The sequence below is a fragment of the Lepisma saccharinum genome, chromosome 8 (assembly GCF_977018435.1).
Source record: "Lepisma saccharinum chromosome 8, izLepSacc3.1, whole genome shotgun sequence".
NCBI lineage: Eukaryota > Metazoa > Arthropoda > Insecta > Zygentoma > Lepismatidae > Lepisma > Lepisma saccharinum.
In genome coordinates, this window is record NC_139236.1 from 46,290,475 (window position 1) to 46,305,690 (window position 15,216).

The following is a 15,216-nucleotide window of genomic DNA, read 5'->3' on the forward strand; positions in this document are numbered from 1 at the left end:
TTATTCCCAAGATACAGTAGTACTACTATCTACTGTTGCATTGCGTTACTGGAACTTCTGCTAAGTGGCAGAACCAGTCTGAAAAATTCTGGATACCAACTCGTATGTCTGGTCCGTCGTGGAATTACTAAAATATATTTTTAAAAATTTTGTAGGTATACCAGATCCTGGTCATGTACTTGTAGATGCTATTCAAATGAAGTATTTTGGCAACACAAGCATGGAGAATTTTGAAGATCTCATCCCTGGCATTGTTGACGTAAGTTTCAAAGGAAAAAGTTCGTGATATAAATAGAAATAGAGAGAAATCAAAAGAATTAAAAAAGAAAGTGAAAGCTGAATAGATTTAAAGGTAAGGTTCAATACCGTCGGTGGGTGCTTTGTAGATGGTCAAGAAGAAAGATGGGCGTTCGACACTTTTGTGACGCAGGCTAGAATTCCTAACAATTTGGCACAAAGGAGCAGTTCTGGATTAGGTTCTTCAACGTATAGTAAGGAAATTGAACTCACAGTAAAAAAAGAAAATGGAAATTAGTTGCTACAAAATATCTCAAAATAAACTAAATAGAAATTTGAAACTTTCGTGTGAGGTTTTATATTTTGTGTTCACTCAATGTTGCTGACAGACACACCTACAGAAATTTCTTCTTGGTAGATGCTAAAGATGGATAGATTGATTAATTTGGTTTATTTTGCTTCGCTTCTCTTCCACCTTTGGCTAATCGCGAAGATGAGGATGAGTGATGATATGATGGAATTGATGAAGGAACACGCACAAAGAACATCCATGCCCAGGCAGATATTCTGGTAAATTTCTCGTATCGGACAAACGGCTGAAATTTGCTAGTTCATTTATATTAGATATTCGTACTTACGTATTCTGCATTGAGAAACATTGCTGAAGGTGGCATTTCGCTTATTTCACGGAAATAAGCTCTATTTGCGACATATCGAGTAAGTTTTCTTCTTTTCTTTTTGCCTTCGGTAACACGCAAAATGGCGGTCACAGTTTCACTACCGTACTCGGCATGCAGTGTTTCCACCCCACTGTACCCACAAATACCTACGTAGCCCCACAAACCAATGACGCATAGCCCCACGAACCATTTCCGGTAAGGTTAGGTTAGGTATGGTCACGTTTAGGTTACAACAGTTAAATATTGGTTTAGAAAAAAATATGTGTAGCCCCACACACCATTCTCGCATAGATCCACGAACCATTGACACATAGCCCCAGGAACCATTGACACATAGCCCCACAAACCATTTGCGGAAACGGACCTTCTTCAGTTACAAAAATACGTGTTTGGAAACACTGACCGGGATTGACCGGGATTACATCATCACACACAGGCTACATCCACCTGGAAGCAAATGAATGCAAGAGCTTTCGTGCATCGGTCACACATTTATATCGAAAAATAGATGATTTACTTTCAAAATTCAATGAACGATGCGAGAAAACACTTCCCCAAACTTCCACAAGTATAAGGAAACTGCATTCGGTAAGTAATTTCTCCTGTAAATTTGAAGAAATTCGTTTGTACGATACGAGAAATTTACCGATATTCTAACTCGAGTAGCTGCTAGAAAGAAACTGAAATGAGGAACACGATTTTTCCAAAGCCAGATTCATTGAAGTGAAGTAAAAAAATCATGCCATGACGATGAAAGTTGTGCATTTATTTTACTTAATGCTGTGAACTACTATTATTAATCTGCGAATATTATAAGTCTCTGTTATTAGTATATTATTAGATATAAATTAAAAATAGCAAGCCTCTGAATCACATTTAATGCAATGATTTTTAAGTTAGACCAAAAACAAGCTAAAACTAACATCATGAGGAATCTGGAGACTTCTGATTTTAATTCCCCGCCCCACCCCCAAACACACTCACATACGCATTAGCTAAACCCTTTAGTCTCTCACATGGGAATCGTACTAAACATCAATATATTTATTTCGACAGTTTATGAGCCTGACCTTCATGAGAGGACCAACGTACAGAGCAATGCAAATCAACTCGAGATACGAGAAGACCTACTGGTACGCTTTCAACTATTATCAGCCGCAATACTCATGGCCTAACAAGTACAATATTGCAGGTAAGGATTCACATATTACATGTGTACATGGTAGCATGAAAATACGATGCTACGCTATTAGTAGACGTTATTAGTGCAATGTTATTAATACCGAGAGCCTGAAACAGTCTATGAAGTTCTAAAGATTCATGTTGAAGAATGCAGAAGGTTTGCACCGGTGACCGAAAGCAGGGGCATGTAGACAGTAACGTGGAAATTTACTTACAAAATAACACATGGATTCTTGAATGTATAGAGTTGCTTCATTATTTAATGTAAAAAACATCTGCTTCAAAAATATGCTTATCAAATATTAATTACAATATAATTATGTATATGTGTAAATATATACGTGTATATATATACCTATATATCGGAGGCTTGTTACAGATATCGCTTAACAAGCTAACATCTTGTTTATTAACATGATACGAGTTCCTTATTTAAGAGTTTTTGTTTTTAGTTCGAGGTTTGTTTTATGTTACCAATTTTATGCACTGAAAAGCTAATTGGGACTTTACCTACAGTTTAATGTAGGATCCTAACCACTATGTGCATCCATTAAGAGTTTGAAAATGAACACGCTACCCATATTTCATTACAATACCACAAAGTTAATCAATAATGGATATAAATCCATGGCAATAAACGTGGAGTAACATTATTGTCTGGCTTAAAATTGATTTTCAATTAACTACGATTTTGTTTCAGAACTGGCCAGCGTATGCTTTGCAATTTACACTGGCAAGGAAAGAATTAAGTTTCCTTCAGGGTAGTTTCTGTGTTTCCAGGTGTTGATCATTCTGCTGAACTGAAATATTTGTATCCCAGAGACGAGAGGGGAGAAGTTCTTGATGACGAAGGAGAACTACTTTCACAAAAGATCGTCAAGCTTTTTGCAAACTTTGCAATGTATGGGTAAGTTTCGATAACGTTTCGTATTGGTAAAAGTGCCATTAGATGTCAAGTTATTTTTGCCAACTTAACATTTCTCAATCTTTTTATTTAATCATATCAGCAATGTTCTATGATTTTACTAGGGATTTGCTTTTTGTACAATGTCATGGTAGTTTCATACGATATATTGTTGTCGGTGTAAACATTGTTCTAAAATTCTAATGAATTCTGAAGCTTTGCAAAAGATTTCATTATGTACATGTAACTTTCCAGTAGGAAAATTGTAGAAATAAGAACAGATAAATCGAGCACCATCTACCATTAGTTGTAGTAACGAGTCAAATGCCAATGTGGTTGTTCGGAAACAACCCTTGAGAGAGACTTTGAGAAACTATGCTCGAAGAGAACAGTACATATATCTGTACCCTTGTGAGAACGTAAGTTTTTGATACTTCAGTCTGAAACACAGCGGGTTAGTTTTGTAGATCTCTTGCTTTTAAAAGTTGACATCACTCATGTTTGGAGGCTGAAGTGAAGAGTCTCTCTTGGATTATCGGCCAAATGAGTTCCTGAAGAAGATTCCGAACTTTCGAGAGCTGATTCTACTCTCATCTTCAGGGTCTAAAGTGAAGAGGTTCTCTCAGGTTGCGGAAAACATTCAGAGGTAGCGCCATTCTCATTTTCAGGAAGTGAAGTAAGATGATTATCTTAGCTTAACGCCCAAACGAGTTCTACAGATCATTTATAAGTAATGTCACTCTCGTCTTCAGGAACTGAAGTGAAGACGTTCTCACAGGTTATTGTGTAGGTGAGATCTGGAGAAAAAATTAAAGACGAACCACTCTCACGTTTTTCCATTCAGAGACTGAAAAGCAGAGAGAGAGAGAGAGGGAGAGAGAGAGAGAGAGAGAGAGAGAGAGAGAGAGAGAGAGAGAGAGAGAGAGAGAGAGAGAGAGCGAGGGGAAAAATTAGCTCTTACAAACTACGGATCCCCTCCCAAACTCACCTTCGCAGAAATTCATCAGCTAAAACAAAACAATCCATAAAGTCTGTAGCTCAGACCAAATGTTTAAGTGCATTATGCATTATGCAGGATGCAGGTTGCATGGTGCAGGATGGTGCATTAAATAGCTTTAATTCATACTTTAATCTGCAGCACGAAATAGGAAGAAACACTTACTTGCATCAAATAATGCACTTTGGCCTTAATTGAAAATTGCATCAAACTCTAAACCTGATTCTTGGAAATGGCAAAAGATACTACCTTTAGTCAATCAATCAGTCCGTTTCTGGGGCATCAAATACATTTGGTGCATTTAGATTTCTCTGTGTAGTACTTAACCCTAGAGGAATATCTTCACTAACATGATCAGAGAATGCCTCCTTTAAGCCTAACGAATTATTGTTGTTGGAGCTTTTGGAGTTTTAAAGACTTGTCTTGCAGGGACCCTACGGCAGTGGACAACCCAGTGGATGGCGTTGCAGACTGGCCGCCCTACACAGCGGAAGATGAACTCTACCTTCGAATGGACAAGGAATTTGTCATCCTGGAGGATTTCAAGAACGAATTTACAATCGCTTCACAAGAGGGCCTGCCTCAACCTCAAAACTAACTGTGATCAAATCTTCCTATCCTTAACCTTCTACAATTCTTTTGTATTAATATTAATACGTATTACTATTAAAACGTGTTAATATTAATTTTTTCTATATAATATATATAATTAAACAGACCAATAAATAAAAGTTATTTCTTTTGTTTTTATTGCTAATTCTCATACGTAGAATTTGGCACATCTGTCAAGAATATTATGTTTCTCATTACCCCTTGATTAGGTGTGAATTTTTTTGCAGTGTGAATGGATCTGAAAACATCAATTAGATTTTGTTAGTTGACGAATGTGAGGGATATACGAAGTTTATTTTTTAATTAGGGGCCGTTTTGAAATAGAACGAAAACATGCAAAGGAAGAAATTTAATTACCTCTGTGGCTGTTTATATGTACATTCAGCTACTTCTCAACGTAGTTCTCATAGTTGTTGAGACACTTGTCGTAGCGGTAGATGAGGTTTTGTAGACCCTCATCAAAGAAATCTGCCGCCAGGTCAGACAGCCAATCCGTCACAGTCTGTTTGACTTCATTGGCTATGTTGAATCGCTTCCCAGCGATTAAAGTGTTCAAGCGGAGGAATAGGTGATAATCGCTAGGGGCGAGATCCAGACTGTACAGAGTGTGGTCAATCCTCTCCCAGCCAAATGAGTCAATGAGCGACTGTGTGGGAGCTGCAGTGTGTGGCCGTGCGTTGTCATGCAGCAACATGATACCGGAAGACAGAATTCCTCATCGTTTATTCTGTATTGCTTGGCGAAGTTTCTTGAGAGTGTTGCAATACACGGCTGCATTGACTGTTTGTCTATTCGGCAGAAACTCAATCAGAAGCACCCCGAACCTATCCCAGAAGACGGTGAGCATGAGTTTCTTTGTAGAGGTCGCTTGCTTGCACTTCACCTTTGTGGGGGATGATGTGTGTCGCCATTCCTTGGAATGTTGTTTTGTTTCGGGGGTGTAGACGGACACAAATGACAACAATGACATTCTCACCGTACACCTTACGTAACTGGTGGTAAATGTCTGTCGCTTTCACATTTTTCGCGGTCAAAAACCTGATCACTGATCGTATCTCACACCCGGCGGGATTTTCAATCACCTTCACCACTTCCAATGTCCACCACAACCACACCAAGCGTTTCACAAAGTTCAAATGGCGTCTGTTTACGTGCAATGCATGTTGGTAACTAACGCACATGCGGAAAACGCCAAGCACGCAGTGTTGCCAACGTGAGCGCACAACGGCCTACAATTAAAAAATAATCCTCGTATTTCCAAGAATATTGTTACTCAATTCAAGTGGGTACGTAGTACCGGCTTCTGGGCTGTAGTGGCCAGTGTAACAGAATGCGAAACCAGAGATTCCACGTTCGAATCCTAGTAAAGGTTAAAATGTTTCATTTTGCTTGTCCCATGATTCAGTTTATTTGTATATCATCCATCTAGTGGCAGCGATTGGGTTCCAAAACTAGGGGGCAAGCTACCCAAACGGGGGGGGGCAAAGACAGTTATCTTTCCTTCGTACATGAGGTTTAGCATAGTGCGGAGGTAAAAGTGGTAAAAAGTGGGAGGGCAATTGCCCCCTTAATCGTTGCCATTAATGTTCATAGTTATTCTTAATCCAATAATTGAAACAGACTGTAAAATAACTTTATCTAATACATACACACAATAAAATGAATGTGTATACAATGCGGTAGTAAATGAGAAATGACAAGAAGCTAAGGCACATTGTTGATTTTAACTAAATAAACCATCCAAAATCTTATCCTATTGGCAGTTCTAATATTAATAAAATGGGGATGCTGAATTTCTATTTAGATTGGCATTGTTTTCAGAAAGAAACATTTTGCATTTTTAAGTTTTCACTTTACAACTTTAAACTTTTGAAGATTTTGTAGTTTCTTGAATATTGGCAAACCACAATTTTGCACTGCACAGTTATAGAAATACCTACACTGTAAAAAGTTAACATTTAGTAGATTGTAAATTTAATTAACAATGTTCCTGAAATAAAAAGAACATGCCACAGGGATGTTTTAAAGATTTTTAATAGTATATTAATAGGAAAGAGGAATATTTCATTAACATAGTATTCGCTATCTAAATATAATATTGTACGAATTAATGGATTTATTTTACTTCGCGTTTCTGCCACTTTTGGCTAATTCAGATGATGAGGATGAATGGTGACAAGATGAAGTACGTAGATGAAGAATCAATCACAAACTCATATAGGATAGCCCAAAACACAAGCCCCATGGATAGCTACTGATCGTCTCTCTCTCTTTAGAAATAAAGAAAGAAGGAGAGAGAAAGAAGAAAGGAGAGAAGGAAGAAAGAGAGAAAGCAGAAAACAAGTAAAGAAAGAAGGAAAGTAGGAAAGAGAGAAAGAAGAAAAAAGTTTCTTTCTTTCTTTCTTTCTTTCTTCCTTCTTTCTCTCTTTCCTTGAGACGGAGAGAAAGAGAGAGAGAGAGAAGGAGAGAAAGAAAGAGCATAAAAGAATGAAAGAAGGAGAGAAAGAAAGAAAGAGAGAGAGAGAGAGAAAGGAGGGGGAAAGAAAGAGGTCTCTCTCTCTCTCTCTCTTCCTCTCTCTCTCTCTTTCTCTCTCCCCTCTTTCTCTCTCTCACTCACTCTCTCTTCTTTCTCTCTCTCTCTTCTTTCTCTCTCTCCTTCTTTCTTTCATTTATGCTCTTTCTTTCTCTCCTTCTTTCTTTCTTTCTTTCCTTCTCTCCTTCTCTCTCTCTCCCCCCCCTCTCTCTCTCTCTCTCTGTCCTTTTTTCCTCCCTGAGAGAGAGAGAGAGAGAGAGAGAGAGAGAGTCCTAGCGCAAGAGCCTTGCTATAGTGTACGTATAATGCAGTCCAGGTTGCAGCTGCTACGTGGATGGGAGATTGACATTTCGGTGTCTTGAGATAGAATCACCCGTTACACACCATAATATTGTACAGATAATACTCGATGAAGAGAATCATTTTTGGATTTCTTCATAAAATATGAATGAAAGTCGAAACAATAAATATGTGTGTGGTTTTGTGTATGTGTAGCGAAGGGGAAAGAGCGAACAGAATAAGTGTTTAACTCATAAAAACACGAAACATCATACCAGTATATTCATTATCTTGCAGTATAATTACCATAGATCTGAAACAATTCGGTTTCAACTTATAAACCACCCAGTGTCTAGGTGGACATGAGTTCAGCTTCAGGGGCGCCGTGAAAGTGAACTCCTGCATTTATGTCTTTTCGAGTTCGAAGCATATCTCAAGTCGAGAGCTCGTATTCTTCTATTTGGGTCCCTACATACATTTCTGTATTTCATTGGAAATTTTTCTCTATCGGATTTTTCTATCCTGGTAATTCACGCCCCCTATTCTTACTTTACGTACTACTGGGGCAGTTAACATACAAGTCTCTAGATTTCCTCAATAGTTGCTACTGTGTATGGTAAGCAAGAAGAGAAGATATATGACTTTTTTTCGAGGAAAGAGCCCAGTCTGGATACAAAGAATTGTTAAACAATTACTGTCAATGAGTGACGTGAGGAGGGAGGGTCGAACGGCCCACCAGAAATGTACATGATTATTTTTTTGCCTACGGATAAAAACGACATTATATTTATGATACTCGGTAACAGAAATATATTAAACTTAATTAGTAACACCATTAAGCCTTGTTTCCATTATTATGAAAAAATATAAATATGCTGACCAAGGCAGTAATTTATTTTATTAAAAACATAAACTAAACGTAACGTTTCAACCTTCTAGCAAGGTCTTCATCAGACTCTGTATCAAGTACAAAAGACTTTTGTACAGAGCGTTAGACGTTTGATGTTTTTAAAATGTTCAAAACTAGGGAACTTATAGAAAAAAGAAGGACAAGCACCTCATATATTTAACAATTTTCGTGCCAAAAAAGATGAGAAATTATGAAGCAAATTCTATCGGGTTTATTGAAGTATACCATGGAAACTACTAATCTGGAAGCAAAAATGATAATAAACAAAAGGAAAGAACATTTAATTTTGAATAAAATGGCTTTTGAATCATTACATTTGGAATTATAGAACAGCAGTTATAGCGATTTTCGTAAAGGCCTAAAAACGCCGCTGATTGAAAATGGCTGCCAGATCCAAACGCAAGCCTGAAAATAAAATTCAATGTCGATTTCGAATACTTGAAATTTGTAGAAATAAGTGGTTAAATTATGAAAATTTTTAAAAATGGTGGGGCGACAAATTAATTGAAAATTGGTCGAAGTGGTATGGAATGCCTCAACATTGATTTTCAAAATTATTGTTAATTAATAACACTAGCAATAGAACTCAGTGCCGGCGATTGGGTTCCAAAACAGATGGGGGCCAAATGTCAAAACTGGGGGGGCAAATACAGTTTACTTTCCATTGGTACGTACATAAGGTTTAGCATAGTGCGAGACCAAAAGTCGCGAAAAGTGGGGGGCAACTGCCCCCCCTGATCGCCGCCACTGGTGACTCCAATGTGTATCCAATATTATGAAAAGTTATGAGAAACACTTGAATTTACACGTGATTTTGAAGGTTATCAGCATTCCTTAACAACTACCTAATCACTTGACCTGCCACACCTGTTACGCATGACATACAATTGTCTCCATTTTCGATCGTTATCTTTAGTGATAAGCATCACAGATATCCTTCGTCAATGTATTGATATTGTTGAGGAGCTTATAAAGTTCGATCAGAACGGAGTCACCTTTTTACACGCAGATTGTGAATTGGCGCTATGAATTCTCGACTCTTTTGGTTGGTTTCATTGGTTACAATAGTGGCTACAATTGCTCAAGAATCGCCCATTGTTGAGCTTCCTGGATTAGGGACGCTCAGAGGGGGAACAGCAGTGACAAGAGGGAATAGAACAATCTTCGCCTTCCTTGGTGTACCGTACGCAAAACCACCGAGCGGAGAAAGAAGATTTTTGGTGAGTACGAATACTTTCAAAATAATCTGTCTTTACAAGCAACGGCATGAATAATATGCAAATAATGTTGTTTTATGGAGATTTCACAGCGAAGCGACAAGCGACACGGAACACATGCCGTTTGGGTAGGGTTGCCCACAGGGGGGGTGTGGGTTATGGCGCAGGCTGCGCCATCGAAATTTTTTTTTTTGGGGGTTTCCCTTCAATTAATATAAAATTCAACATTTATATATTTTTCCAAAATATATGTAAAACGTTTACACCTTAAATGCACCATATTTAATCTATTACATGAAGAAAAGAAAGTATTTAAGGGTGTTATCGAAGGGAGGGAGGGGGGGGGTGAGAGAAATATCCACCTAGAAAATATTAAGTCTTATTTTACACGTGGGTTCTGGGAGGGATTCTTAATTAAACGTTGGTGGGGGGGGGGGGGGCAGTATCCATCTCTAGGACTTAGATTATGGCGGGTATTTTAGTTAGAGGGGGATTGTGCATTACATTGAGGGGGTATCCAATTTTTGGGTATTACTATTGTCTTAGACTGTTGCGAAAATCTTGTGTGGAGACTGAGAATTAATTTTTTGGAGGAGGCAATATCCGCCACTCTTCAATATCAACAGTAAGTCTAAAATTGGCTTGGAAATTATGGTGGTAGGATTGCGTATTATATTTAAAGAGGGAGATAGGAAGCTTTTGATGAAGTGTTAAACCTTAGGTTGTGAAGGAATTTCTGTAGTGGAGAGAGAGTTCGAACTTTAAATTTTGAAGACTGTATTTATTGACGTTTAGACCCCGATCGTGCCAAAAGAGAAGCTGGAAAAGACTAATTAATTATGTCGGGTTCCTAAGAAAGTATTGACACCACATTTTAATTTGAAAGCCTGCAAAGAGATAGATATAAAAATTTTCTTGCTCGCTTCGCTCGCAATTATGTGTTTCAAGAATGCGTGTTTGTTTGTCGCTTTGCTGAGGTGAATGTGAAGTTTTATACTACCTATAAGTGCATTACAAGACATAAGCGATATTCTCGATATTCATTTATAACATCACTTAATGCTTAGAGTTGGTATACTGCTTAATTTACAGCAGGTGCATAATTTGGAACAAAAATATATGGAATCCGCATTTCTAACTTCACGTCACAGAAAAAATTTACTTCAACAAGTTAAATTTGCACTGCAGATAAAATCCACGTAACTATTGTTATGGGTTACTAAAATAACTATATTCACCCCAAGAAAACTTTGGGGTGGGGGCGGAGGTTCTTTGAAAGAGGAACCGTATTATATTATCGTCCTGAGCTTTACTTTGTGGGGATTACTATGTGGTTTGAGTCGCGAATTTGGAGGAGACGCATGACATAATATTAGGGGGGATGGGCACCCCTGCGTTTGGGAATGAGCCAATCAACGTTTCGCACCGTAGCCGCATGACAGGCCGTACAAAGCCTGTGTTCGATTGGTGTAATCTTCAAGCGACCCGTGCCGCCTGTCGCTTCGGTGTTAATTCTCTATTACAACATCAGATCGAAGTCGACCATGTTTCATGATAACACCAGAAAAATGTAGAGTAGCGGTGAGGAAGGAATCTTTTTTTCGGAAAGGGGAAGAGAATTGTAGCCGTCACATTTAATACGAGGTATGACAGAAAAGTAATGAGACTTGCTTTAAAAGTCTTTAACTGAAACAGGCTTAATAAATCACATAATCAGCCGTTGAGAGGCTCCATACCATCGGACACATAACATGCACAAGTAAAAGCATTTTGTTTATATAATGTCCGAGGGTTGTCGAGGAAGATTGCAGCATGTTGGATATAATATGATAACTCTTTGATTATGGTAGCACATTCACAAAAGACACAATGAAACTCTTCCCGTCCTAATTGGGTAAACAATAAAATTGGCACGTTAATAATGGAAGTATGATTCTCGTTTATATGTTGGTTACCTTTCATGTAGCCCCCCGTGGATCTTGATCCTTGGGAAGATGTTCTGGATGTAACCGAGGAAGGAAGAAGATGCCCTCAGAGTGGAATGGATGACGTAGAAGGTGACGTAGAGGATTGCTTAACGCTGGATGTTTACACGCATCAGGTAAGATAGAAAGATTGTCAAGAATAATTTTTTGAATTTAGAATCTTGGATAGAACTTCAGCTACAACGAATAGGAAACAATATCATTTGAAGATCAATGAAAATAAAGATTTCTTGGGTTGTTATTCACGTAAGTAGATACCAATGGAGAATTTAAGGGGGGGGGGGTTATGGGGCTTGAACCCTCGAAATGTACAAATATAGAAACAAAGCACTATGTCCATCATTACTTGTCTTAAAATTTCTCTCCTTTTGTAACAACCCTGCCTCAAATAAAGAATTTCCTAAGGCGCATAGTATATAAGGGCAATTGTAGGTATTCCTTTCTATTAGTACTTTGTGCCTTAAAAATACTCAATCCTAAATAGAACGCTGACATATCCTAGACGTTAATTAAAAAATATTTTATTTCCCATTCAGTGAGGTAAGCATTTTTTTTCAGACCATTACTATCAACCATAATTATTCTTCCCCTCACGATACTGCTTATCATTTTTTTGTGTAGTACTTTTACTTTCCTGAATTTCCTAAATAACAACGTTCTTCTCCAACAGATAAAAAAAGGATTTCAAAAATGCAAAATAATTAATAGGTAAAGTTTTCAAAAACATTGAAAAAATTAATGTCACAGCCGCATTTACAACTTGTATAATCTCTATAGATTTCTGATGACGCTAGCTATCCTGTTGTGCTGTTTATCCATGGAGGCGGCTTCACGGCGGGATCCAGCAGGACGGAAATGAAGCCAGATTTCTTCATGGATGAAGAGATTGTGCTTGTGAGCATCCAGTATCGTCTTGGACTTCTAGGTGAAGTATATTTCATTTTAATTCATAAGAGGTACATAGGATTTGCTAAAATTTGGAGTAATACTGTTCCAGAAAACTTATAAGTTTTCACCATTCACCAATGTATCTCCAACCATTGCAAATCTCGGATATTTGATTACATATGCGGTCTTATTCTTCCATCTTAGCTCTAATTTCCATTTTTTCAGGTTTCAGATCAACTCTCCCTGCTTTGTGACTGAAACCTACACATTTTTATCAACATAAACTAGATTCCAATATTAATATTTCTTGTATTCATAACTTAGATATGGTACATAACTTTTTACAAACTGTTTACTATATTCGATAGTCATTTGTTTCATTTTGAACACGTACGTTCATAAATTCACATTACAAACTCATCATAACTCAACATAACACAACACGTACGTTCATAAATTCACATTACAAACTCATCATAACTCAACATAACACAACATTGTAACTATTGTGCTAGTCACAATATAATCCCCTCTCTTAGGAAAAATTTTCTGCGTGAGACAATTATCAATATGCATTAAATTGTCGAACAAGAAGAAAATTTACAATAAAAGGGGCACGATTACACAGTGCTTTCTACAAACACTAACGCAATACAATATTTGCGTTCAAGCATGCCATTCATACATAATTTAGGCAATTTTCTTTGTCATATTCTCTTTATACAAGGAAGCAAAATTTATGACTTTCATAAATATACACAAATATTTCATTGAGAACAGAAAATAAATACAACATTATACACAAGAATCATTTGGGTTACTCATTTTTTGCTCTTCTCTTTTCTTCTGTACAATTAAAAAGTTTAAGATTTGTTAAGTTCTGCTTTTGTTCCTTTGCTGGCGTCGACAATGATATTAAATGTTCTTGGTTATTCTTAACTTCCTTGACTTGATAAGGACCAACATACAAGCTGAAAAATTTATGAATGCTATCACTAATAGCTTTGCTTTTAAGATGGTTTCTAACAAGAACCAGGTCACCAGATTTTATCCGATGCTTATGTTCATTAAAATCCCTTTTAATCTTTTGGTTTTTCTGTTTTATATTTGCTTCAGCCATTATACACTTTGTCTTCCAGGGTAAATGTTTCAAGTCATCTGGCCAACTTATTTTGTCTATTATTTCATCGTGATAATCAACATGCATAAAAAGTTCAGATGGTGTGAAACCGGTTGTTTCCGATTTTGAATTATTCAATAGATGAACGACAATATTCACATAATTAAACCAAAGTTTATGGTTATACTTACAAAACATTCTCAATAGTCTCAGCAGCTCTTTTTTGTAACGTTCGACAGGATTGGCAAAAGGTGCATATGGTGAAGTTAACACATGTTTAACACTCACAGAATCCAAATAACTTTTAAATTCAGTTGACTTAAATTGCGAACCATTGTCGGTGAGAATTACCTTACACTTTGGGTAATGATTAAAGTAAATTCCAAATTTGTTAATTATTTCCTTTGAGGTTGCACGTCGAAGACAATAAACCATCACAAATTTACTCATTACATCTACAATTACTAATATATGTTGGAAACCTTTAGACAAAGGTAATGGACCAATTAAGTCGGCTGAAAGTAAGTAGTGAGGTTTGGTTGAATACACATGTAATTCTTCCTTTGAAATTTTAAAGGTGCATTGCTTATCCCTTGCACATGAAAGACAGTTTCTTAAATAGTCCTTAATACTTTTACGCATTTTAGGCCAATAATAAAACCTTTTACAAAAATCGTAAATTTTAAAATAGCCGAAATGTCCCTTTAAATCATGCTGTTTATACAAAACATCTCCAATTAAAGCACTAGGAACTATTATCTTCCAATCATCATCTACATAAGGTTTGAAAAATAGTATGCCATCATGAACGGAATACTTCCTTTTAATTATCAGATTTACTTCTTCAGACTCCAATTTTCTTCTTAACGACGAACAAAGCAGATCTTTCTCTTGTGCACTTCGCCAGAAATTGGGTTCTATATCAGAGATTACGTGATTTACGTACATTTCTTTAATCGTAGTTACTGGTGATTTACTAATTGGATAACGACTTAACGTATCAGCAACTGGATTTTGAGAACCAGATACATGTTCGATTGTAAAGTTATATGATTGTAGCTTAAGTGCCCATCGGTTCAACCTAGGGTTCAGTGTCCTTACTGATTCAAGCCAGCACAACGATTTGTGGTCACTGTAGATTGTAAAATGTCTTCCAGTAATATACACTGTAAACTTTTCCACGGCATAAAGAATAGCAAGGCATTCTATTTCATGTGTACTGTACGTGGTTTCAACTCCCTTCAAAGTGCGACTGACATACTGAATGACATTTACATTTCCATCTTCATCCGGTTGCCAAAGTACTGCTCCTACGCCGATCTTAGAACCATCTACATTAATACAGAATTCCTTATTAAAATCAGGTTGTCCTAATGATGAAGATGATAAGATTAATTTATTTAGGTTATTAAAGGACTGCTGATGATCTTCCGTCCAGCACCAGTTTGAGTTTCCTTTCAGTAATTGATACAAAGGAGCTGCAGCAGTTGCAAAATTTCGCACAAATTTTCTCCTCCAGTTAGCCAAACCCAGAAAACGACGAACATCCTTCTTACATTTTGGAACTGGAAATTCGGAGATTGCCTTATTGCTCTCTGGATCTACTTTTATTTCGGTGCCAGATATTATATGTCCTAGAAATTTAATTTCAGTCCTAATGAATCTGCACTTA

General features: G+C 37.1%; 3 protein-coding genes across 3 annotated transcripts in view; all 3 read left to right on the forward strand.

Annotated features, from left to right (window-relative positions):
* The first annotated feature begins 119 nt into the window (after positions 1 to 119).
* Positions 120 to 4,598, forward strand: LOC145991754 (cholinesterase-like). The gene is made up of 4 exons (XM_083127807.1): positions 120 to 259; positions 1,974 to 2,109; positions 2,880 to 3,006; positions 4,430 to 4,598. Exons 1-4 carry the CDS (start codon positions 197 to 199, stop codon positions 4,596 to 4,598), a joined length of 495 nt encoding a protein of 164 aa, XP_082983933.1. The 5' UTR covers positions 120 to 196.
* A 4,738-nt stretch (positions 4,599 to 9,336) lies between these two features.
* On the forward strand, positions 9,337 to 11,661 carry LOC145991755 (esterase SG1-like). The gene is made up of 2 exons (XM_083127808.1): positions 9,337 to 9,554; positions 11,518 to 11,661. Exons 1-2 carry the CDS (start codon positions 9,360 to 9,362, stop codon positions 11,659 to 11,661), a joined length of 339 nt encoding a protein of 112 aa, XP_082983934.1. The 5' UTR covers positions 9,337 to 9,359.
* Positions 11,662 to 12,344: 683 nt separating this feature from the next.
* LOC145991447 (juvenile hormone esterase-like) overlaps positions 12,345 to 15,216 on the forward strand; it is a 28,243-nt gene continuing 25,371 nt past the window's right edge. The window contains exon 1 of the mRNA XM_083127452.1: positions 12,345 to 12,461. Within this exon, the coding sequence (XP_082983578.1) occupies positions 12,392 to 12,461 (70 nt within the window). The 5' untranslated portion in view covers positions 12,345 to 12,391. The remainder of the gene's footprint in view (positions 12,462 to 15,216) is intronic.

What these genes read in the sequence shown, in the direction of transcription:
- LOC145991754 (XM_083127807.1), top strand. Translation starts at nt 197, where the DNA reads ATGAAGTATTTTGGCAACACAAGCATGGAGAATTTTGAAGATCTCATC. An exon ending in TCATCCCTGGCATTGTTGAC is followed by an intron (nt 260 to 1,973) that starts GTAAGTTTCAAA and finishes TTATTTCGACAG; the next exon opens with TTTATGAGCCTGACCTTCAT. An exon ending in GCAAACTTTGCAATGTATGG is followed by an intron (nt 3,007 to 4,429) that starts GTAAGTTTCGAT and finishes CTTGTCTTGCAG; the next exon opens with GGACCCTACGGCAGTGGACA.
- LOC145991755 (XM_083127808.1), top strand. Translation starts at nt 9,360, where the DNA reads ATGAATTCTCGACTCTTTTGGTTGGTTTCATTGGTTACAATAGTGGCT. An exon ending in GCGGAGAAAGAAGATTTTTG is followed by an intron (nt 9,555 to 11,517) that starts GTGAGTACGAAT and finishes CCTTTCATGTAG; the next exon opens with CCCCCCGTGGATCTTGATCC.